General features: G+C 40.7%; 2 protein-coding genes across 8 annotated transcripts in view; one reads left to right on the top strand and one right to left on the bottom strand.

Annotated features, from left to right (window-relative positions):
* Positions 1–2131: 2131 nt before the first annotated feature.
* On the top strand, positions 2132–14546 carry BAAT (bile acid-CoA:amino acid N-acyltransferase). Of its 5 annotated transcripts, none has more exons than XM_017660779.3 (5): positions 2161–2363; positions 3015–3159; positions 7986–8608; positions 8843–9045; positions 11921–14546. In XM_017660779.3, the coding sequence occupies exons 3-5, from the start codon at positions 8146–8148 to the stop codon at positions 12512–12514; spliced, it is 1260 nt and encodes a 419-aa protein (XP_017516268.1). In that variant the 5' UTR covers positions 2161–2363; positions 3015–3159; positions 7986–8145; the 3' UTR covers positions 12515–14546. The 5 variants fall into 5 exon arrangements, with proteins under 5 accessions (XP_017516269.1, XP_017516268.1, XP_017516266.1 ...); XM_073226967.1 differs by having other exon boundaries at positions 2165–2254; XM_017660780.3 differs by lacking the exon at positions 3015–3159 and having other exon boundaries at positions 2132–2254.
* Positions 14547–16388: 1842 nt separating this feature from the next.
* The window catches only part of PLPPR1 (phospholipid phosphatase related 1), a 252593-nt gene continuing 243300 nt past the window's right edge, over positions 16389–25681 (bottom strand). For all 3 annotated transcript variants that reach the window (XM_073226971.1, XM_037017711.2, XM_073226970.1), the window contains one exon: positions 16389–25182. In XM_073226971.1, coding sequence (XP_073083072.1) covers positions 25150–25182 — 33 coding nt within the window. In that variant the 3' untranslated portion in view covers positions 16389–25149. The remainder of the gene's footprint in view (positions 25183–25681) is intronic.

Here is a 25681-nt window from a genome sequence, read left to right on the forward strand (position 1 = left end):
ATGTTCCTCTCCTTTGATCTTCAGACTGGGCCTATAGTTTGCCATAGCTTGCCTATTCTGAATTGCAATTCCTCTACTATTTCCAAATACACCCATTTTGCTATTTGGCTGGTAAGACAACTGGGTGTTATACTTTTAAAGCTGACATCAGCCTTCTCATTTTATAGTTGAGTGATAAAGGCTCAGAGAAATTTTTACAATGAATTAATAACAGTGCTGCAATCAGACCCCAGGAACTTGGCCCTACATCTCTGTTTACACTGTTTTGAGATTTTCCCCCAGTGCCTATTAAGCTCTATTCTTTGGAAATTTCAAATAAATTTTGGTCTATACACTAACACTGTTCTTGTCTTAGGAATAGCCTGAAATACTTCAATTTCTGTAATTACTTTTATTGTTGAGACATTTTTTTAGGTCCTAATGATGATTAGGAACACTGCGGGGTCTGTTATTGAAATGGGAGAAGCTGTACTGCAACTATGTGGAAGCTCAACAAAATACCTTAAATACACCTGGTGACCTTGACCCATTAGAGTAGTCTTTATTCCATAGCCAATTATTTTTCCTGCTTTTCTTCCCTCTCCTTTGAAGGAAACCAGAATATGCAACCCCAAAATATGCCTCTTTCACAAAAAAATTATTAGCACTTAAAAAAACAAGATGCAAGGGCCCCCTGACTCTACCTTCATTCTTCCTGAAAGCAGGAGATAAAACTCCCAGATGGAAGATGTCCTCCCTATAGCAAATGGAGTCACATTCTTATCAAGGATAAGAAGTTGAGATTTAGGGAATTCTAAACAGACAGACTTTGTTAAAATAATTCTTATCTTCCTTTAGCCTGCCCACATACTCAGACAGAGAGAATGACTGCTTTATTTTAAGGAATTGGCTCATGTGATTGTGGGGGTTGGAAATTTGCAGAGCAAGCCCAGGAGGAGTTGATGCTTCTGCCTTGACACTGGAGGTGGAATTCCTCCTGCCTCAGTCTTTTATTGCGTGGTTCTCAGCTGCTACTGACAACTGCTAAGACTCCTTTCCACGGTTGGCAGCTTACCGCCCAGTGCCCCAGGCACTGTCCCACTCCTCATTCGCTGCATCCCCTGAGGGACCGTGAGCGCTGGGCTCCCTGATGCCTTCTGTTCTGAGCAGCAGAGTGAAGAAGGCCTGGCTTTGTGCCAGTTTAGTTCAACCTGCTTCTCACTTTATCACCTGCGTACTGAAGCATCATGACTTGTCCACCCTTTCCTGTGCTTAGAGTTTTAGTAAAAACAAGACTATTTCTGCTGCGTTCCTCCTGCCCCCCACCTCTCATCCCAGGATCTGATCCTGGGGATAAATTACTAATCTGGGAGCCTTGCTATCCTGCCAAGGGACCTGTTACCTGGTAAGAGCTGCCCTCTCAGACATTCCAATCTGCCCATGACTTCTAAGATCAGCCCCTTCTCCTCAAGGCTTGTATTTCACTTATAGTACATTTTATCATACTAGAAATTTCACAAACTAGACAGCTAAAGCACAAGAAAAGTTAAGTAATTTGCCTGGGGTCAGTCCCACTAATAGATAGTAAGGGAATCAGGGTTCTAATGTAGGCCTCTCTGATTCCAGAGACCAGTGGTCTCCAAACTGCATTTCCCTGGCTATAAGAGGTGCAAAAATTAAAAGACATTCCCTCCCCCTCTCAACAAATTCCCAACCTAAAAGCAAAACCTTCAATCTGTAAGTTGGATCATTTGTACATTTTGACAATGGACATCAACTGATGGGATTAACAATGGGGTAGATGTCAGAGGTTCTGGTCCTAAGGAGGCGTTTTGCACTGGGAGGGCTTCTGCTTCCCTTAGAAGAGTGGTTCACAAACTGGGCTATTTAGAATCCCCTGTTAAAAATGCAGACCCCAGAACCTTATGCAGGGCACAGGAATCTTTACCGAACAGGGTCCTCAGATGAGTCTTAAGTCCACATCAGTCCTTAGAGTGTTGCTTCTCACTTTCTTAGAAATCACCAAAAAGGCTGCTGCCTAAAAATCACTGATTTAGAGGTGGTGATAAAGAAAGAATTGAAGCAAAGGAAACTAGAACCAGAAGTGGAAAGGAGGAGTCAGGGGAACAGGCTTAGAAACCAGAACCATGTGATGAAATATGAGATTCCTGTGGGAACCTGTAGAGCCCAACCCTGCAAGAGCCCTGTCCCTGGGAATTTAAAAGAACGAAGGAGCAGCTGGCAGTTTCTGTGGAGACAATCTCTGTTTTGAATGGTAGGCTGGAGAGTTTTGAATGATAAACATTAGTGAGCAGGAGGCAAGTGCCCAGTACTTCTAGTTGGTTCAGTAAGCTGTCCTGCTCCAGACTGCAGCTGAATTCAGGGTGAGTGTTGGGGAAGTCAGGGCTGTCCTGGCCTGGTTGAAAAGGTCTGCTTCCTGATTTCAGCAGCTGGGTATCCAGGAAGGAGGCTGCTTTCATTTTACTGTGTGTTCTTTTAATCTTAGTGGGTAGCACAGTTCCCTGAAGGACCAGCAATTGCTATCTGGGTGATTTATTGCTGAGAATGCAGATTTATGGCAGATGCATCCACCTAACCTTGTTTAGAGACTGTTTTGGAGGCAAAATGCACACTTGGCTGCAAAAGTCAGGGTCCTGCTAATGTGAACTTGTGGAGAGATTTTCTTGACTCAAAGTTTTCTCTGGCAGTTGTTGCTTGGGAGGAGGGGGAGGGAGGGCTCTTTATGAAGAAAGAAAAATAACAGGTAGTGTAGCTGTGGAGGGAAGGGTGTTCCTAACCAGGAGTGAATCCCCTATGAAATCGGTGAAACTGAAATAAGTCAAGGGAAAGAGTAGGTTGGGAGAAACCATTTTTATTGCTCACAGCTTTCTTGAGCTTGCTGGTTAGGCCCAGCTCTGTCTGTCTCCTCTGGCTGCTGCTCTGCCTTTTCCCCTGGCCCCCTCTAGCCAAGACTGCTTGGTGCTCTGGGTCTCTGCAGCCAAGGTGGACGCTCACTTTCCCACCACCCCTTCCAGGAGGAACTCTGTGCGTGGGTCCTTGGTGACTAGCAGATGCCAGACCAATTACCTACCAGGAATGGAGGGGAGGAGAGAATGTCCATTTCTCCACACCATGCCCAGGAGGCTGTGGGAAGTTACAGTGGTAAACACCTACTGATATGTAAGTGACTAAGGCCAGGTGGGAAATTCTGGAAATTCTGCGATTTACCCCACAGGTACCTAAAGGGAACGGAATTTTCATTTCCTGATTAGGAATTCTTTGGGTGATCTTTTGCTCTCTTTTACTCTTTGTTCCCTGCCTCCCGCTGTGTGGGGTCCTACTACTTCTGGACTGCCTTTATTTTAATAGGCCAGAGGCCTTCCAGGGGTGCAGTCTTGATCCCCTGCACACTAGGAATCTGCAAGTCTAGAACCTGCTCACCAATATGGCTTTCAGCTTTCAGCTCCTATCAGGTTGCTTCCATACTGCAGAGGGCTCCATCTCCCACCACTGCAGGGCTGGTCCTGTGTGAGGCAGCTGAGTTCTCATTTCTTGTCCTCTGGCTGCTTTGTATCCTTGATGTCATTGACAGTGTGCAGAACCCTGCCCTCTATGGCAAAGAATTGATACATTTTATTCCATTGGATTTTGCAGAGTCTCCCATGTTCATAAGTAGCTTATAAAAATTAATTTGGGCTTCTGTTCTTTCTTCTTCATATACTCAGAGAAATTTTACTTTTTTTTTTTTAATTTTTCATTTATCATGTATTCTTTCATTTAATTTCTCAAACACTTATTGAGCAATCACCATGTGCCAGGCACTCTTCTGGGAACTGAGGGAGTGCTGACCAAGGTATAATTCCTGCTCTTGAGGCATAATTTACAATCTAGTCTGGTAAAGAGATTAGGGTTGGTTGTAAAAGACCTTGATTGGATTAGATTATGAAAAGTGTCAAACACAAAGGGAAGTTCAAGTCCAAGAACAACAGATTCAGCTGGTAAGGAAAGAATGAGCCCTTTTAGGTTCAATTTATTACTTACATAGATAGTGAAGGCAAGAGAAGCCAAAGGTCCCAGCTCTCTGGGTCTTTGTCTCACACACCAACAGGATGGCATTGAAATAAAAGGGCACCAACACAGTTTAAGATACCCTGTTGCTGAGACAACAATTCTAGGCTGCAGTAAAGTGCTGACAGAGCCTGAAGTTAAAGGGGGATAAGGGTAAGATTGAATGTCCTATGGCTCTGGAACTAGGAAGGTGGATGGGGACACTCCCTCAAGGCAGCCTCCCACAATGTAGGGAGAGACAATAAGGGATCAATCTTGTGAAGCCTCCTCTGAAGACTACCTATCTTGCCAAGTTCCTGAGGCCATCACAAGGCATTCCAACCAGATTTAGGTCATAAGGGGTTCAAGCTTTGCCTGTGGACACATGGAAGGTCTTTCAGGGTGCATGGTGGGGCCATTTCCCTGCAAAAGGTCTTAAATGCTAGGTCAAAGGATTTCCACTTTCCCCACAAATGGATGTGACAGCCATCGGGAGTATAAAGCAGGAGAGCAATTCCAATATTTTTGTATTTTGTAAAGATATGTGTGATAACATTGTAGAGATTAGACTGGGGAGCAAAAAAGACTGTAAAAAGGGAGACAGAATTGGGTTAAAGCAGGAGAGACTATGGGAATGGAGAGCACAGCACGGTCAATCATTTCTTGGATTCCTGGAAACGTGAAGGGCTCCACGGAATGAAAGTGCGTGAAAGGGCATGAAAGTGACAAAGGAAAACTAGATGGGATCCTGCACTCAAGAACTTTATAGATTAACAGGAGAGAGAAAACTCAGCAGGCATGACTCTAATATAAGCTTCAGTAATATCCAAAGTACTCTGTGTGGCATCATGGACAGCTGAGAGGACAGAGAGTCCCCTTTAGCTGGATGTCCCTGAACACTCCGGGCTTTGAGGATGAGGACAATGCAGTGGTGGACAGGAAAGCGTTAAAGCCTTCTTACAACTTGTTGGGAAAATCTGTGAAGGTACGGCTCTGACAGGCAATCAGCTTTATCAACTAACAAAGGCGTTAGTCCCCACCTCAATATGTGGATTAGTTGGGATCCAATTGAGAGTAAGACAATAGAAACACGATACAGGGAAAGCAGGAAAACACGATAAAGATTAAGTATGGTGAGAGGTGATAGGGACAAAGTTTGAGGGCTTTGGATCCTGGGGGTAGGCTTAATTTCCACAGGCTCCTGGCAATATCAGCAGACATGTCCACACCTCCCACCTCCCACACGTATGTTGTGGCATTTCCATTTTGCCTTGCTGTCCTTTTTTCACCTGAGGGAGGCCAGTTAGTACTCACTGCCTCAGGAAAGGATGGCACACAGAAAGAGAAAAATAAGAGATCTTTTTTTTTGAAACATTTGCATTTCAAAAAGCCTAACAGACTATGTGAATTCCAGAAGTCACAGCTGTGTGTGCTGTTTCACCTTGAGGGGTTTTGTTTTGTTTTTGCTTGTTGTTGTTTGGTGTCTATGGGTTTGTATTTTTCTAGTAAAGTACATTTGAATGCTTTTAGATTGGGTAGGTAGTCTTCAGTTCCTTAGAGCTGTATATTTCAATTGTCTCTGGACTTTATCTTTACCTGCCTGGTCCCTGTAGGCATATGAATGTGGAACCCGTGGCATACATTGTAAGTAGGTGTACAAGGATTCATAATGTCTGAGCAGGGTCTCCCACCTGCAAGCCTTTCACAGCACTGTAGACTTCACAGGGGACTTAGCTGGGCTCCGAGAAAAAGCATGGTGCTCTCACTTCTGTGACTAACATCTCCACCACCTAGAGGAACAAGGACTCAAAACAGAAATTACTCTGAATCTAGAAAACTAGAAAAACATTACATTTTGTGCATGTGTGGGTTTGTGGACTGAAATTTAATCCTACTAGTCCATTATCAGTCCTGCCAAACCATTCCCCAGTTTGTACTTTACTTAAAATCTTCAGAGTCAGGGGAAGGAAAAGATGAAGTTAAAGTGGAAAAAGTAGTGGGGATGAAAAAAAATGAGGGACAGGCTGGGAAAAGAATGAGTTTTCATTTTTCTACTCCCATTTGGGGAAAATAAGTCAAGGTTATAGGGAGAGTCAGATGGCGTGGGTTAAAATTCTTGCTTCACTGTTAATGACAAAAGATAAGCAAAGTTGGGTAAATCACTTAATTTGCTGAGCTCAATTTCCTAATTTATAAGGTAAAGAGAGTAATAATTTTTCATTTCCACAGGGTTGTTGCAAGGGTCAAGCGGAATAATGACCATGAAAGGGGCTCGAAAAGAAAAGGCTTTAGTGCCTAGCAGCAAAAAGAATGGGAAAGAATTTGAGTAATGGGGGGAATTAGTTGTGCATTTTTAACAATCTCATTTTGGGGGACAAAGGAAACTGCAAATACTGAGGCTTGCAGGAAAGGTCAGATCGAAAATTCCCTATAGAGCATCCAAATGTCGTCTGGGATGCAGGGTGTTCCTTTTTATATTTTATGTCCCATCTCTCTAACATGAATGAGGGATCCATGAGGTTTGAATTGATGCCATCTTGTTCTGTCAAGAACTCTCAGTATTGAGGAGAAATGGTCACAACCATTCTTTTTATTCAAATGATCCCATTGACCATAAGTTTAGGTTTACGTAAATATTCACTAATGCTGGGTGTTAATAGGGGATCAGTTTGGAAGTCTGTCCTTTGCAGATAATCACTTTTTAAAAATAAGCACAAAAAGACATTTTGCCCTTGACCCTCTCCTCCTTGCCATGACCCCCTTTTGCAGCAAAGAATTGGGCATCAAGAGCCTCTTTTCTGCCCCTATTCTACGAGAGCTGGTTTATTTTCTCCAAAAGTTTTTCTGTTCACAAATTTAAACCCCAAAGCCTTTATTTTGCATCCCTCCATAAAAGGAAATTAAGGATCCTTTGGAGAATCAAGCTCTTTGAGGAACACTATTACTACAATTTGTGTGATGGTGTTGTTGGAAAAAATGGTGCATACTAATGTCCATGTCTTATATGAGAAATTTCTTATAGAGCTAAATATTGGAAAGGCCTCTCTTGTTCTTTTCATCTGAGGAAGTGGTCACTTTTTCTGTAAGAATCACGAAAGCAGGTGACCTTTCTCCCTTTGGCTACCACTCATTCAGTGCCATACTTAGAGCCCACAAAATGCTCTACTTTTCATGATGCAGGTTTTCTTTGATGAGTACTTCTGATTTTAGTTCATATTTTCCAAGATTCTACTTTATTTTTATATTACTCTGTTGTCTGTTCAAATCCTTTGTGGAGCAAGATATAGAAGAAAGGAGGGAAGGAAGGAGAGAAAAGGAAGGAAGAGAGGAAGATGGAAATATTCCAAATTTTGCTCATAATGGAGCAGTGTACAAAATAGCTTGTCAAATGCATATTATAATCTCTTTACTACCACATTTTGACATTTCTCACTCCATCGGAAAGGCATAAAAGCAGAGATAAGATCATGATGTTTTATTTTCCCTTAAATAGAACAAGTAATGGGAACTCTGAAGGGAGCTGGAGTTGAGTCGTACAATGGCAGGGAGGGATTAGAGACTGAAAAAACAAATCCAAAAAAACATCAGAATGCATTTCTTCTTCATGTAACTACCCTCCAGGTGGAGGTGGGGTTTGAAAGCAGCACCAATCCTTCCTCTAAGAAGTCTTCTATCACACATTTCCCCCTTGGGTCCTAACAAACCCCCTGTGAAACAGGTCTCGTGGACAGTATCTCAGCTGAGTAATTAAAGCTGCATTTACTCAGAACCACAAAAGTAGGATTTACTGCAGTGTTATAACAGACAAAGCAGGAAGCTATGGTGTCAGGTCTAGCTTGAATTTCTAGTTCTCCTACTAATTGTTTATGATTCTCTATGCATGTAACTTGATCTGTCTCCTTGTGTGGAAAATAAGAATACCAAGGACTCACTGCATGTTTTCTTCTCCCACCTCCAAGTGTCCCGTGTATTTTACACTAAGTCTTCAGAAGTTTTAACTTGTCCAGACCTGACAGAAGCCTGATCTGGACCTTCGCAGACCTTCTCATTTAAGTCTCCAACTCACAGTCTCCTCTCCCATTGCCGGAACACCCCTCCAGGGCCCTTCGCCAGTTGCCAATGTACCAGCTGACAGCCGTCCCCGCAAGTGCCCTTGTAGATGAGCCAGTTCACATCCGAGCAGCAGGCTTGCCCCCACTGGAGATGGTGATGCTCAAGGCATCACTAAAGGATGAGAAAGGGAATCTGTTCCAGTCCAAAGCCTACTATAGGGCTAACGAGGCCGGGGAGCTGGACCTGCAGCAGAGCCCTTCACTTGGGGGCGACTATGTGGGCGTCCACCCGATGGGCCTCTTCTGGTCTCTGAAGCCTGAGAAGTCTTTCAAGAGGCTGTTAAAGCAGGATGTGATGAACAGCCCCTTTTGGGTCACTCTGGACCTCTGTGACTCAGTTAGTTTGGATGAGTCGGCCATGAGCCAGCCCAGGGCCAGCCAGAAGGTGCAGCGATGGTTCTCTGTCCCCGGGATGCAGCGGCTGCAGGTCCGAGAAGGTCGCGTGCGAGGAGCGCTTTTTCTCCCTCCAGGTATGACTAAGCTTTGGTGCCAGAGAAAATATTGTTACCGAAATAAATCCCCCCAGAAAAGGGCATCAAATTATCAGGCATCTAGTATTTCCCGCAGTACTTGAAAACCAGCATGCCGTTTGTGTGTGTGTTGAGGGTGGTGTTCGCTTTGCTCAGCTGTGCTTTCACCGCTGTCCACCTGAACCTGTTTTCGCGCTTGCTGACCCCATTCTCTTTTCGTTTTGTTGCTTTTAGGGGAAGGCCCTTTCCCAGGAATCATTGATTTATTTGGGGGCATTGGGGGTCTGATTGAATTTCGGGCCAGTCTTTTGGCGGCCCGTGGCTTTGCTGTCCTGGCATTAGCCTATATCGCCTATGAAGATCTGCCCAAATATCTAATGGAGGTGGACCTGGAATATTTTGAGGAAGCTGCCAACTTGCTACTCGCTCATCCCAAGGTATTTAAAATACTCTTCATTTTACCTTGCCACATTACAGCAGAAAAAAAAATCACAAATGTCTGCTTTGCCCATTTCACCAATCTGTTCAGACATGGGCATAGCACAGGCAGGGAGGGATTAGAGACTGAAAAAACAAACCCAAACGAACATCAGAATGTATTTCTTCTTCATGTAACTACCCGCTAGGTGGAGGTGGTAGTTAGTTAAAATAGGGGTGATAATATCTATCTTGTAAGATTTTGGATTGATTAGGGATCTGCTTGGTGCTTACTGGCACAAAGACAATACATGATGACAGATTATGATTATTTCCAATGGAAAAAAAAAAGCCAAGACTCCTTACATTTGAAGTGCTTGTGACATATTCACCATTAGCTCTTCAATCTTTTATCAGCCCACTGTCTTCAAATCATGAATTCTCTGGCTTGACATGTTCTCAAGTTTCAGTGATTATCTGCAAGGGGTAATGCTAGAGGTGGTCACACGGAAGAGTCCCAAGACTTGGGACAAGGCAGAAGCTCAGTATTAGGGCTGAGCCATGAGATTAAAGCACAACTACCAGCAAGAAGCTCAACTAGCTCTTTAGTTAGTTTCAGGTCTAGGGAGAGAACTGAGCCTAAACAAAGCATCCAGGAGGCGGACTAGGGAAAGGAATTGGGAAAGGAAGGATCATCTTAGAACACTGTGAAGTATCATTGTACTATTGAAAGTGTGGGCCATGTGCAGGGCTTGGAATCACCTGGCAGCTGTTTGTGGGTGGATTCTCAGACCTCATCCCTGAGTCAGAATCTGCATTTTAACAAGGTCCCCAGGTGGTTCATATGCACATTCAAGTTTGAGAAGAACTGGATTAGTGCATCTCATAACCCAGCTTTTTCTAGAAATTAAATATCAGATGAATTATGATTTAGTTCTCTTGAAGAAGTCCCAAAGTACTGATAATTGTGTTAATGACTAAAAAAAAGAAACATAGGATTACATATCACATGGTCAGGTGTCAGGGCTGACATTCTATCAAGTTGAACGATATTAATTTATCATTTCCTAGTTCAGAAATGTTCAAACACCAGCTATTTCTTATGGTTCAATCTGACATGATAAAGCAGTCATACCAGCTAACATTTATTAAGCTCATTTGTTTTATTCTATGCTAAATATTTTATACACACTATCTCATTTCATGCTCAAATTACCTTGTGAAGTACTATTGGTTATCATTCTCATTTTTTGGAAGGGCAGGCATTCTTGGATTAAGTAATGTGCCCAAACTACATGTCCAGTAAGCAACACAGCCCTTCTGGTGATGTCTTTGCTCCAAACCACTGTTACTCTGACTCTTGAGACTTGTATCATCCTCTCCCTGGAGAGCCTGACTCTTTTCAAGGAGAAACAGGCTGTGATTCCTCTTGGAGCATCATCAATATCTTCACCTTCAATGTCATGATCATTATCAACATCATCTTCAAGTCTATGTGCAATTTGTCCAAGCATATTTGGCTCTTTTTAAAGGATTGCCTAGAAGGAAGGAAGTTCCAGGTAAAATGTTTTCAAGTTTTTTTTTTTTCATTTCAAATCCAACTATCTGTGACATGGAGGAGAAATTGTCACAATTCAATTTGGATATAGTTTCATCAGAAGTGTTTCAGTGTCACACCTCCGCTCCTTGAGACTGCTGTCACCTTGAGCAAGACTTTTAACCTTCCTGAATCTCAGTGTTTTCATTGCAAGGACTCCCTGAGACTATATGTGCGAAGCGCTTAGCCAAGGGCCTAGCACAGAGTAAACCCTTATAAACCCACCTTGCCACCTTTGCCCATCTGGTTTCTTCCTCCTCCTCCTCCCTGCATCGTCCACCAATCCCTGAGTGCCTTAGGTTCTACTCCTGACTCTTTGCACCCCCTCTTCAGCCTCCCCACCACTGTTGTAGATTGCTCACCTTGGACACCACAAGAGTGTACAAATAAGTTTCCTGTCCCTAAAGCCCATCTGTTCCTCGCATTGATGGTCCCCAAATGTGGATGCACACTGGATTTTCCTAGGGATATTTTATAGTATCAGATTGGGCATACTCAAACCCATTGAAGTAGAAACTCGAATAATCTCAGAAAATTGCAATTTTAAAAAGGTTTTCCTCATGTGATTCTGATGACAGAAAGGTGCTGGGGACACAACTGGGAGCAAACTAAACACGTCAGGTCACTGTATTTGCTGTGTCTGTTCAGAATGCCTTTCCTACCCTCATTCATCTCTCAGACTTCATCCCACCCCTCTGCTCCCTCAGCCTACCACAGAATTCATGACTTCTTCCTCTGACCCACTGCCTTTCCTATTGGACTGGGCACTGAAATCCAATAGTTTGTAGAATCCAAGTCTTTCATCTTTATGCCCCAATGCTTTGGGGATTAGCTCTTGGATGAATGGATGTTCAAAACCTTTGTAGCTGTAAAATGCTACTTACATGTGAATTACACTTAACAAAAAATTTTAAAGAACCCAGGAAACCTCTTTTCCTAGCTGGTGAGAAGAATTTGATTCTTCAGAAAGCTTACCTGCCTCTACCTCTTTGATGTTGAATTCCGGTACATTAGAACCTTTTTGCTTTTGTGGAACTCTGCCTTTGATGAAGAGATTTTATTTCTTTTACTTGTTCCTCATAATAGTCCTTCAAGTTAGGTAATAGTAACACCCTGATAAGACAATAAAGCTTAGAGAGGGTAAGTAGGTAATGTTCTCAGTCACAGAGGCTTGTAAACCCGAGTGCCAGGACTCCCATGCTGTATTTGCTGACTCTGTCAGACGAGCTTACCTGCCTCTAAGACAGCTCCTTCTCAGAGTATGGCCTCTAACGGGTTCCCTTTATTTTGTTCTTCAGATCCAAAGGCCAGGAATTGGAGTGATTGGCGTGAGCAAAGGTGCAGAGATCGGGCTGGCCATGGCCTGCTTCTTAAAGCAGGTGGTAGCCACCATCTGCATCAATGGGACCACTGCCATCTTTCAATTTCCACTCAAGTATAAGGATATGGTTATAAGGCCCATCTGCTCATTTATAGAACGCATACAGATGAATGCCTTGGGGCTTGTGCGGTTCCTCCACCTTGCCGGGGACCCCCAGGATGAGCAGAATCAGCAGAGTGTGCTTCCTCTTGAAAAGGCCCAGGGTCCGATCCTCTTCATAGTAGGAGAGAATGACGAATGCATCAAAAGTAGAGAATATGCTGAGCAGGCCCTTCACCGGCTGAGGAGCCACGGGAGAAACAATGGAAGGATGCTGGCATATCCTGGGGCAGGCCACCTCATAGAGCCACCCTTTGGGCCCCTGTGCTATGCTTCCCGAAACTACAACACTCCCTGGCCCGTTGTCTGGGGAGGGGACCCTCCTGCTCACTCGGCAGCGCAGGAGCACTCCTGGGAGGAGATCCAGAAATTCTTCAGGCAACACCTTGTTCAGACCAGGAGCAAACTCTGAGCAAGGGCTAAGGCTGGGGACGGGGAGAGGAGGCACCAAAGTGACAATAAGGCAGGAGGGTGTTTAGATTCACAATCATCTTGATCAACTGGAAGGAAATTGGATAAAATAAAGGGACCAGAACACAGATCATCTTAAGTATTTCTGACACATTTATATGTGCTTTGCATTTTTTGTAAATCGAATCTTAGTTTATATGCATGAGTATAGGATACATCGCTATTTCAAAACTGTGATACTCTTGCAAATTAAATAATCTTTTGTACCCCTATTAGGGATTATCTTGGATCCAGGAATTGCCAATCTAGATAAACTCTCTGGAACTTTACTTGTGGAAATGTGTTTTCCGCTTAAAATATTTTGAGTTGAGTTTCTGATATTTGATATGAAAAGTTTTAATACCCCCATCAAATGTAACGCTTGCTCTAGATTTCCAGTAGAAATCTATGGATTTTTCTGAGAATAGTTTTTTACTCCTAAAATGTATTTCTTCTTTACAATTTTAATCAGGAATGGAATTGAATATAGTCATGTGTCATTGTAGCATTTATTGAAATTTAATTAATATATTTAAAACAATTAGAGTAATACTTGGCATGTAACAATTACTATAACAGGGTTAGTTATTATTTTTATAACGATTTCTTCTTTTAATCTGTTAGGTGAATTGCATATATTATGGACAAATTTTGCTTATTCATCTCATTTTAATAGGTAAATTTCTCACACTGACTAATTCCAGTTTTAAAATTTCTTTTGGAGCCAACCAGGCCATTTACATTTTCTCAGAATTTCACACATATTTTCTAGAACACATAAAAAATGGGCAGAGGGCCTGAATAGACTTTTATCAAAAGAAGACATTCACTTAGCCAATAGGCACATGAAAATATCCTTCACAGCACTAGTCATCAGGGAAATGCAAATCAAAACAAAGAGATATCGCTTCACACCAGTCAGCATGGCTACTGCCCAAAAGACAAGAAATACTCGTTGGCAAGGATGCGGAGAAAAGGGAACCTTCCTACTTGCAGGCAGGAGGGTGGTAGGTAGAAGGCATGTAAATTCATGCAGCCACTGTGGAAAACAATATGGAGGTTCCTCAAAAAACTAAAAATAGAAATAGCACATGACTCGGCAATTCCACTTCTGGAAACTTATCCACAGAAAACAAAATCACTAATTCAAGAAGATATATGCTCTCCTATGTTCACTGCAGCATTATTTACCATAACAAAGATATGGAAGCAACCAAAGTGTCTATCAACAGATGAATGGATAAAGAAGATGTAATTCATAAGCACAATGGAATATTACTGAGCCAAAGAAAAAGAAGGAAACCTTGCCATTCATGACAACATGGATTGCCTTAGAGTGTATCATGCCAAGTGAAACAAGCCAGGCAGAGAAGACAAATACCATATATATGATCTTACTTCTATGTGGAGGCTAAAAAATAAATATGGACAACAGACTGTTGGTTACCATAGGGAGGGGGCTGGGGGATGAGTGAAACACATGAAGGGGATAAAAAGGTACAAACTGCAAATTGCAAAATAAGTTAGTCATAGGACTGGAAGTACAACATAGAGAATATAATCAATAATATTGTAATATCTTAATATGGTAAGAGAAGTACCCTTTTGTGGCAAGCATCTAGTGATATATATAATTTTCAAGCCATGAGAGTATACATTGAAACTAATATTGTATATTAACTTTATTCCAATAAAGAATGATAACAAGAAAAGCAAGCAAGAAAACTGAGCTATTGAAAGGCCTTTCTAGAAATGAGATGGAGACCTCTTTGCTACCCCTGTGATTTACATATACAATGGAGGATTTTCTTAACATAGTTTAGGTAAATTTGTTAACATTTTTCAGACTAAACAGCAAAACAAAAAGAGACTTAAGAGTCTTATCAACCAAATGCTATGAGTGGGCCTGGTTTGAACAAAGTGTAAAAAGACATTTTTGGGACAATTAGAGAAATATGAACATGGACTGGATATTAAATGATGTTAAGAAATTATTATGTTGTAAGGTGTCTAATGGTGTTGTGGTTATGCAAACAAGTCACTTTTAGAGATACGTATTGACATAAAGGTAAAGGGTTGCAGTATCTGGGAATTGTTTTAAAATACTACAGGAATACAGCAAAGTGTGAACAATTATTACATGTAGATGATCGATACAGTGAGGTTTGTTATATTTTCTCTTATGTGTGCTTGCAATTTTTCATAACAGAAGTTAAAAAATAAAAGATGCAATCAATGTATCTACCTTTCTGCCCCCAAAGTCAAAAACTTTAGCATACACACATTTTTCTCCATTACACCCCCATTTATTTCAGATTACTGATTTTTTTCAATCAATAGTTACTTAATGTAACTAAGCTTCACTGGTTCCTTTGCTCCTGTTTCTTACAACCTGTCTTTTTTAGATTTTTCTTTTTTTTTTGGCCATTTTCCAAAGTACAAACCCAAGTAATTATTTTAAAAGATTCACATTCATATTAATCTTTGCTCACTTTTCAACTGTAATTTTTATGTATCTAAAATATGTGAACAGACTTTGATCTTTTTATTTTGGCATCCATTGTTGTCAATGAGAAGTCTGATGCTTATTACTTTGTGGGATTTTTTTTTCTCCTTCCCTGAAAGCTTTTTACAATTTTCTCTTTGTTCTTCATGTTCTGGCACATTATCAAGATATAACTAAAGGTAGGTGTATTATTGCTATCTTAATTTATTTTACTTTGCACTATATATGGGCCATATCAAACTAAAACCAGAGCTATTTTCAGCTTTAGGACATTTGCTTCTATTAATAAACTGAGCACTTCATCCTTTTCATTATTTCTGTTCTCTCCTCTGGAACTCCTACTATGAGGACTTTGGAGCTTCTGGGTGTATCCTCTGTGAATGTTAAATTTTTCTCATCCTTTTTTTAAATACTTTCCCCCATGCATTCTTAAAGAACTTCACAGTTTAATTACTCAACATGCTAATTTGTGCCTTGGCTCTGTCCAAACGGTTAGTTAGCTCATCTTTTGGGTATTATAATTGTTTTTTAAGCATTTGTTTGTTATCATTAATCTACAATTACATGAAGAACATTATGTTTACTAGGCTCCCCCCTTCACCAAGTCCCCCCCCACCCCATTACAGTAACTGTCCATCAGCATAGTAAGATGCTGTAGAATCACTACTTGTCTTCACTGTGTTGCACAGCCCTCCCCATGACCCCCACCTACATTATACATGCTAATCATAATACCCCCTTTCTTTTTCCCTGCCCTTATCCCTCCCTTCCCACCCACCCTCCCTAGTCCCTTTCCCTTAGGTAACTGTTAGTCCATTCTTGGGTTCTGTGATTCTGCTGCTGTTTCTTTCCTTCATTTTTTTTTTCTTATACTCCACATATGAGTGAAATCATTTGGTATTTGTCTTTCTCTGCCTGGCTTATTTCACTGAGCATAATACCCTCTAGCTCCATCCATATTGTTGCAAATGGTAGGATTTGTTTTCTTCTTATGGCTGAACAATATTCCATTGTGTACATGTACCACATCTTCTTTATCCATTCATCTTCTGATGGACACTTAGGTTGCTTCCATTTCATGGCCATTGTAAATAGTGCTGCGATAAACATAGGGGTGCATCTGTCTTTTTCAAACTGGGCTGCTGTATTAGGGTAAATTCCTAGAAGTAGAATTCCTGGGTCTAATGGTATGTCTATTTTGAGGTTTTTGAGGAACCTCCATATTGCTTTCCACAATGGTTGAACTAATTTACATTCCCACCAGCAATGTAGGAGGCTTCCCTTTCTCCACAACCTCGCTGACATTTGTTGTTGTTTATCTTTTGGATGGTAGTGATCCTTAGTGGTGTGAGGTGATATCTCATTGGGGTTTTTATTTGCATTTCTCTAATGACTAGTGATGTGGAGCATCTTTTCATGTGTCTGTTGGCCATCTGAATTTCTTCCTTGGAGAAGTGTCTGTTCAGCTCCTCTGCCCATTTTTTAATTGGATTATTTGCTTTTTGTTTGTTGAGGTGCATGAGCTCTTTGTATATTTTGGATGTCAACCCTTTATCGGATCTGTCATTTATGAATATATTCTCCCATACTGTAGGGTACCTTTTTGTTCTATTGATGGTGTCCTTTGCTGTACAGAAGTTTTTCAGCTTGATATAGTCCCACTTGTTCATTTTTTCTTTTGTTTCCCTTGCCCGGGGAGATATGTTCATGAAGAAGTCACTCATGTTTATGTCCAAGAGATTTTTGAATATGTTTATTTCTAAGAGTTTTATGGTTTCATGACTTACATTCAGGTCTTTGATCCATTTCGAATTTACTTTTGTGTATGGGGTTAGACAGTGATCCAGTTTCATTCTTTTACATGTAGCTGTCTAATTTTTCCAGTATCATCTGTTGAAGAGACTGTCATTTTCCCATTGTATGTCCATGGCTCCTTTATCAGATATTAACTGACCATATATTTTTGGGTTAATGTCTGGAGTCTCTGTTCTGTTTCACTGGTCTGTGGCTCTGTTCTCTTGTGCCAGTACCAAATTGTCTTGATTACTGTGGCTTTGTAGTAGAGCTTAAAGTTGGGGAGTGAGATCCCCCCCACTTTATTCTTCCTTCTCAGGATTGCTTTGGCTATTTGGTGTCTTTGGTGTTTCCATATGAACTATTTGTTCCAGTTCGTTGAAGAATGTTGTTGGTAATTTGATAGGGATTGCATCAAATCTGTATATTGCTTTGGGCAGGATGAACATTTTGATGATATTAATTCTTCCTAGCCAAGAGCATGGGATGAGTTTCCATTTGCTAGTGTCCTCTTTAATTTCTCTTAAGAGTGTCTTATAGTTTTCAGGGTATAGGTCTTTCACTTGCTTGGTTAGGATTATTCCTAGGTATTTTATTCTTTTTGATGCTATTGTGAATGGAATTGTTTTCCTGATTTCTCTTTCTATTAGTTCATTGTTAGTGTATAGGAGAGCCACAGATTTCTGTGTGTTAATTTTGTATCCTGAAACTTTGCTGTATTCTGATATCAGTTCTAGTAGTTTTGGGTTTTTTATGTACAGTATCATGTCATCTGCAAATAGTGACAGTTTAACTTCTTCTTTACAAATTTGGATTGGTTGTATTTCTTTGTTTTGTCTAATTGCCATCGGTAGGACCTCCAGTTCTATGTTCAGTAACAGTGGGGATAGTGGGCATCCCTGTCTTATTCCCGATCTCAGAGGAAAAGCTCTCAGCTTCTCGCTGTTCAGTATGATGTTGGCTGTGGGCTTATCATATATGGCCTTTATTATGTTGAGGTATTGCCCTGTATACCCATTATGCTGAGAGTTTTATCATGAATGGATGTTGAATTTTGTTGAATGCTTTTTCATCATCTATTGAGATGATCATGTGGTTTTTGTCTTTCTTTTTGTTTATGTGATGGATGATGTTGATGGATTTTCGAATGGTGTACCATCCTTGCATCCCTGGGATGAATCCCACTTGGTCATGGTGTATGATCCATTTGATGTATTTTTGAATTCAGTTTGCTAGTATTTTGTTGAGTATTTTTGCATCTATGTTCATCAGGGATACTGGTCTATAATTTTCTCTGTTGGTGGGTCTTTGCCTGGTGTTGTTAGTAGGGTAATATTGGCTTCATAGAATGAGTTTGGGAGTATTCCCTCCTCTTCTATTTTTTGGAAAACTTTAAGGAGAATGGGTATTATGTCTTCTCTGATGTCTGACAAAATTCTGAGGTAAATCCATCTGGCCCAGGGGTTTTGTTCCTGGGTAGTTTTTTTTATTTTCCCTTCGATTTCTTTGCTGGTAATTGGTTTGTTTAGATTTTGTGTTTCTTCCTTGGTCAGTCTTGGAAGGTTGTATTTTTCTAAGAAGTTGTCCATTTCTTATAGGGTTTCCAGATTGTTAGCATATAGGTTTTCATAGTATTCACTAATAATTCTTTGTATTTCTATGGTGTCCATGGTGACTTTTCCTTTCTCATTTCTGATTCTGTTGATGTGTGTTGATTCTCTTTTTCTCTTAATATGTCTGGCTAGAGGCTTATCTATTTTGTTTATTTTCTCTAAGAACCAGCTCTTGGTTTCATTGATTTTTTTTCTATTGTTTATTTCTTCTCAATTTTATTTATTTCTTCTCTGATCTTTATTATGTCCCTCCCTCTGCTGACTTTAGGCCTCATTTGTTCTTCTGTTTTCCAATTTCGATAATTGTGACATTAGACAATTCATTTGGGATTGTTCTTCCTTCTTTAAATATGCCTGGATTGCTATATACTTTCCTCTTAAGACTGCTTTTGCTGCATTCCACAGAAGTTGTGGCTTTGTGTTGTTGTTGTCATTTGTTTCCATATATTGCTTGATCTCTATTTTAATTTGGTCATTGATCCATTCATTATTTAGTAGAATGTTAAGCCTCCATGTGTTTGTGGGCCTTTTTGCTTTCTTTGTACAATTTAGTTCTAGTTTTATTCCTTTGTGGTCTGAAAAGTTGGTTGGTAGAATTTCAATCTTTTTTAATTTACTGAGGCTCTTTTTGTGGCCTAGTATGTGGTCTATTCTGGAGAATGTTCATGTGCACTTGAGAAGAATGTGTATTCTGTTGCTTTTGGGTGTAGAGTTCTATAGATGTCTATTAGGTCCATCTGTTCTAGTGTGTTGTTCAGTGCCTCTGTGTCCTTACTTATTTTCTGTCTGGTGGATCTATCCTTTGGAGTGAGTGGTATGTTGAAGTCTCCTAAAATGAATGCACTGCATTCTATTTCCTCCTCCTTTAGTTCTGTTAGTATTAGTTTTACATATGCTGGTGCTCCTATGTTGGGTGCATATATATTTATAATAGTTATATCCTCTTGTTAAACTGAGACCTTTATCATTATGTAATGTCCTTCTTTATTTCTTGTTACTTTCTTTGTTTTGAAGTCTATTTTGTCCGATACTAGTGCTGCAACACCTGCTTTTTCCTCCCTGTTGTTTGCATGGAATATCTTTTTCTATCCCTTGACTTTTAGTCTGTGCATGTCTTTGGGTTTGAGGTGGGTCTCTTGTAAGCAGCATATAGATGGGTCTTGCTTTTTTATCCATACTATTATTCTGTGTCTTTTGATTGGTGCATTCAGTCCATTTACATTTAGGGTGATTATTGAAAGATATGTACTTATTGCCATTGCAGGCTTTAGATTCGTGGTTACCAAAAGTTCAAGGTTAGCTTCTTTAGTATCTTACTGCCTAACTTAACTCACTTATTGAGCTGTTATATACACTGTCTGGTGATTCTTTATTTTTCTCCCTTCTTATTCCTCTTCCCCCATTCTTTATATGTTTTGTGTTTTATTCTGTGCTATTTTGTGTTTCCTTTAACTGCTTTTGTGGGTAGTTGATTTTATTTTTTGCCTTTAGTTAGTATTTGGTTGATCTTCTTTCTTTGTTGTGATTTTATTTTCTCTGGTGACATCTGTTTAGCCTTAGGAGTGCTTCCAATCTAGAACAGTCCCTCTAAAATATCCTGTAGAGGTGATTTGTGGGAGGCAAATTCCCTCAACTTTTGCTTGTCTAGAAATTGTTTAATCCCTCCTTCAAATTTAAATGATAATCGTGCTGGATACAGTATTCTTGGTCCAAGGCCCTTCTGTTTCACTGCATTAAATATATCATGCCATTCTCTTCTGGCCTGTAAAGTTTCTGTTGAGAAGTCTGATGATAGCCTGATGGATTTTCCTTTGTAGGTGTCCTTTTTCCTCTCTCTAGCTGCCTTTAAAACTCTGTCCTTGCCCTTGATCTTTGCCATTTTAGTTATTATGTGTCTTGGTGTTGTCCTCTTTGAGTCCCTTGTGTTGGGAGTTCTGTGTGCTACCGTGGTCTGAGCAACTATTTCCTCCCCCAGTTTGGGGAATTTTTCAGCAATTATTTCTTCAAAGACACTTTCTATCCCTTTTTCTCTCTCTTCTTCTGGTACCCCTATAATGTGAATATTGTTCCGTTTGGATTGGTCACACAGTTCTTTTAATATTCTTTCATTCCTGGAGATCCTTTTATCTTTCTCTGCATTAGCTTCTATGCATTCCTGTTCTCTGGTTTCTATTCCATCAATGGCCTCTTGCATCGTATCTATTCTGCTTATAAATCCTTCCAGAGATTGTTTCATTTCTGTAATCTCCTTCCGGTCTTCATCTTTTAGCTCTTGCATATTTTTCTGCATCTCCGTCAGCATGGTTATGACCTTTATTTTGAATTCTTTTTCAGGGAAATTGGTTAGGTCTATCTCCCCAGATTCCCTCTCAGTGCTGTTGTCTGGGTTAGTCTGGTCTGCATTAAATTCTTCTGCCTTTTCATGGTGATAGAGGTAGTTGTGTGGATCTGGTGCGTGTGTTGGCTGGGAGAACGTCCCTTCTTGCTGGTTTGTGGCCTTCCTCTACTGGGAGAACAGTGACCCCTAGTGGCTTGTGCTGGGAAGCTGCACGCAGATGGGGTTTCTAATTCTTGCTTGGCCACTCTGGAAGAATCTCTGCCCTGCTGCTATGGGCATGGCCAGCCTCAAGCTGCTGCTCCACTATGGCGGAGCAGTGTCGGAGGGGAAATGGGCGAGAGGATGTTTATCTCTGTGAGGGGCTTCTGAGCTGTGCTTCCACCCAGGGGGTTAGGGTGCCTGGAGTTTCCCGGGACTCCCAGCTGCTGGGCTAAGTGTCCTGGGATGTTTCTGTCCATCTGTGGGGTCCCTGTCCCTTTACGTCCTTCAAAAAGCAATCACTTTTCTTTTACCCCAGGGCGCTGGCTGCGAGGACCCACTCACAGGTCTTACTGTCCTGTTTCCCTAGTTTCCAGCACCCCACACACGCACTGTGTCTGTGCTCTGGTGCGGATGGCTAGGGCTGGCTATTTAGCAGTCCTGAGCTCCCTCTCCCTCCCTGCTTTGACTCCTCTCCTCCCACCGGCAGCTGGGGTGAGGGGCGCTGGGTCCTGCCGGGCTGCGGCTTGTATCTTACCCCCTTCATGAGGTGCTGGGTTCTCGCAGGTGTAGATGTAGCCTGGCTGTTGTCCTGTATCTTCTGATCTCTCTTTCAGGGATAGTTGTATTTGTTGTATTTTCAAAAATATATATGGTTTTGGGAGGAGATTTCCGCTGCTCTACTCACGCCACCATCTTGGCTCCACCCCTTTGGGTTTTTTTTGATCATTATTTTTAATTCCCATGACCTCTAATCATATTTGTTTCCTTAAAGCCTTTTCTCATTTTTTTCTTCAGCTTTACTGAGTTTTAATTGACAAATATCATTGTATAAACTTAAGGTGTACAACCTGATGATTTGATATATTTATGTACTGTGGAATGGTTACCACAGAAAAGTTAGTCAATGCATCCATACCCTCATTTATTTTTTCTTTTGTGATGAGAATATTTAATATCTACTCCCTTAGCAAATTTCAGATATACAGTACAGTACTGATAACTGTAGTCACCACGCTGTATAGTATCCTGCTCTCATTGTATAGAGAGATCGATAGATCATCCTGTGTCATTCCTCCTTTCTCCTGTGGGTTCAGTGAATACATGCAAATTCTGTGCAGGATAATGTCACTGCATTTAAAAAACAATATAAATCAGGGTCCTCTTACTGGAATTAGGAAACCCAGATATCCCACCATTATCCAGATATTACTTTTTAGGGCTATGATTTTGGCAAAATGAAACTTACCTTCTTCATGATCTTCCTTGCAAATTTACTGGGCTCTCAGCCCCACCATTTAGTCTTATCCTGTTACTGGGTTAGAAAAATCCAACTTCATAACTGCCGAGTGTGCTTTCCTCACCCTTATTATTCCTGTCTAAATATATTTATCTTTCAGCTACCTTCAGGGCCCCATTCAAACTCTCCTTATTTTCAAGTGAGTCATAGTCTCCTTCAGCCAGATTGGAAGTCTGGAAATCATCTGTTTGACAGACTTCGTTTTCTTTGTGTGAGGTCCTGTTCTGGGTGCAGAATCATGGAAATGGAAGATGTCCTAGACACCCTCAGGGGCTAACAGTGTCATGAGGCTGCTTGGGTTACCATTAGTCTTTCTTTTGTTTCTTCCCTCTTGCTTCCCACAGTGAGTCAAACTTCTCAGGCTTCTCTGGGCTTTCCTTTGAAAAAGGAAGACAGCTCATTGAAGGATTCATTCTATGGCTACAGTGACCACTTGTCTTATTTAGAAAGAGGCCTTTGTTGTTAGAAGGCCCATATGGAGGCACCTCCAGTCTTCCCAGAGATGAATCTCAAGTGGCAGGCTTGAAAGATCAGTGTGAGGCTGTGAAGTGACTTGGGGCTAAAAAGGGTAACGCCGACCGAGGTTGCAGTGGCATGATGGAAAGACACAGACTGGCTCAGCAATCCCAGGGCCGGTGAGCCCAGAGATGCCTCTTAATTCCAAGTGCCCCAGTGGGATGTCCTGAGGAGCATGATCTGGTCATGAATCAATATGCCCAAGTCTAGGTCCAGGAAACTGGGGTCTGTGGCCAGAGATCTTGGGACACTTCTAATAGGTCCTTCCATATAACACTCACTTTGTCAGTTTGATTTGCCTTCTTGGAAATAACCATCTTGGTAGTCAGACATTCAAAGAGTTTCTCACTGTGACAAGAAAAGTATAGCCTGCCAGCATTTCAGAAGGTCTTACCATGAGCATGAAATAAAACTGAGCTCTCATTGCTGTTACAAAAAATCCTAAAATACGTATAAAATGAATCATTCTGAAATTGGACAACATTATATAGTTAGGTGGTTTTTACAAGATGGGAGGGCTCAGAGCTTGCAAATTACTCCTCATCAGCAGAATGCTTCCTTCTCACTGTGTGCTTTTTTCGCCTTCATCACCCCCCAGCCGCCTAAGAAAACCCTTTGAAAAGATGTGGACATGGTTCAAAAGCATATTCATGTAGCGGAAAGAGTGGAACTTGGAGGCAGGAAGACTTGAATTCTAATATTGGTGCTGACAAGCATAGCCCTACCATAGCTTCCCTGGGCTCACCGTTGGGAGAACCACCAGACTGTGGGTGTGAAAGCACAGGGCAAAACATGTGGGATGGGTATGCTGTTTGCTCTTTCCTTCCTCGCTCTCCCACCTAGCGCTAGTTGACCACCACTAGAAGGTGTGGGAGAGAGAGAGTGTATGTAAGTGCAACCAAATTTAGGCCAGAATGAGCTGGGGGATTAGGGAAAGTTTTAGCAGGGGTAACTTTTGTCCTTTGAATCAACTATCTGACTTTTTTTTGACAATTCAGAAGTGTCTATGGGAGGCTGAAGACAAAGGTAGCTTGCTAGATATCCAATGTGCTTCTGAATGTCTTAATTTCTAGAATTATTTTACTTTGCTCACACAAACGTGACCTCATGAAAGGACCTACCAGTCATGCCTCTATCAGCATTTATCTCAGCAGGCATGGAGCTGCAAAGTATACATTTTTATTGAGGTCACTGCATTGTGACTCTTCAAGTACCTTCGCCCAGTGGATGAAGCTTAAACAAAGGACATGAGTCAAAATACATTTTCTGATAATTTTTTTTCTTCTCTTTAGAAAAAAAATATGTACAAAAAAAAAGCTAAGAAGAGCCAATGTGGAAGTGTCAAGAAAACATTCTGATAGGTACAGAGGAGGGAGCTCCTTCTCTCAAAGGAGTTACACATTAGGTATTTTCATGCTAGAAAAATTAGATGCAGTTAAGATTCTAGAACAATTAAAAGCCACAAAGTCAAGCTGTTGCTCTGGGGCTCTAGGCTGTAGATGCTCTGATACCTTTTCTGTAAAATAATACTGTGAAAACTGTAAAATATTCATTTTCATATAAAGTCCATACAATATGATATACAAAACTGTTGAGTTGACAGGGTAGGCTAGTAATGGCTACTTTTTGGAAAGAAGGCTGTAGTGTCACCTACCAGCCCAAGGACATGATTCCAGAAAGATTTTCAGTTCCTTAGATGGGACAGGCCGTTATGTAAGAAAGAATCATAATAACACCAAGACCCCTCAAATCCAGGATTCTCTGCCAATTATTTCTGTAACTAGATGTCTTCATTACTTTAACTAGGAATGCAATAACAGGTTAAGCGATCAGAACACAAAGTTCTTTTTGGAAGTATCTCTTTGCACCATTGATTTTGAGATTTAACATTAACCAACACTGTCCTCCCTTCAACTCAAAAGTTAACTTTCATTAAAATTCAAAAATTCTGCCGGAGGCAGCAACTGTGGTAATAAAAGGTTAAAGTGAATTGTTGTAATTTTATTTCTGTGTCTATAAAACTGAGAAAAGAAGGTTTGTGTACAAATATCACAAAACAACATCAACCATTGAATAAATGTGGTTCTCCAATGCACACTTGAACAAGAAGAAAATGTTGTTGGTTTAAAATTCTGGCATAAATATGTTAAAGCTGACAAAAGAAAATCAGGGCAAGCTACATCACGTTCTCATACAAAAAATGTACAAAACATTAGCCTCTAACTAGATAAACATAATACTTGTATTCACAGTTTGACATCAAGTAACTGTGTGTCTTGACGTATCGAATTGGAGGGTGATTAAAAAAAACAGCTGACACACATCGGCAGTCTCAGGTAACTTCGGTCATGGAGGCAGAGTGATTCTGCAAACATAAGCAGATAAAATCTTAGAATTGAATGCAGACACACTCACTCTTCCCTGAATATGCCCTTGTTCTCGTTTTCTTGAGTTTGCAGAGGCTCTTCCCTCTCTCTGATATGCTTTTCCAAGGCCCTCTTCTATTAATTCTTCCTTGATTTTTCAAAGTAAGATCATTTCTTTATCTAAACTTGTTCTCTACATAATTCTGTGTTATATTACACTTCACTATATTCTAATACAAATGTTTTAGGATCTCTAACATTAGCTGCATCCCAATGTTTTTAATGTTGAACAGGTCTAATTCCTGAAATTCCATATGATTTATTATTTGAGTCATGAGTATTATAAAGGTGAGTTTAATATTTCCAAATGTATAGAGTTTTTTAGGTATTGTTTTTTTTTCTAGAGAATGTAGTCTGGGTGATATAAATGCTTTAAAATTTCTTGAGACTTGCTTTATAATCTTGTACATGGTCTATTTTCACAATGTTCCATGTGTT

This window comes from Manis javanica, chromosome 2 (assembly GCF_040802235.1).
Source record: "Manis javanica isolate MJ-LG chromosome 2, MJ_LKY, whole genome shotgun sequence".
In the NCBI taxonomy this organism is placed as follows: domain Eukaryota; kingdom Metazoa; phylum Chordata; class Mammalia; order Pholidota; family Manidae; genus Manis; species Manis javanica.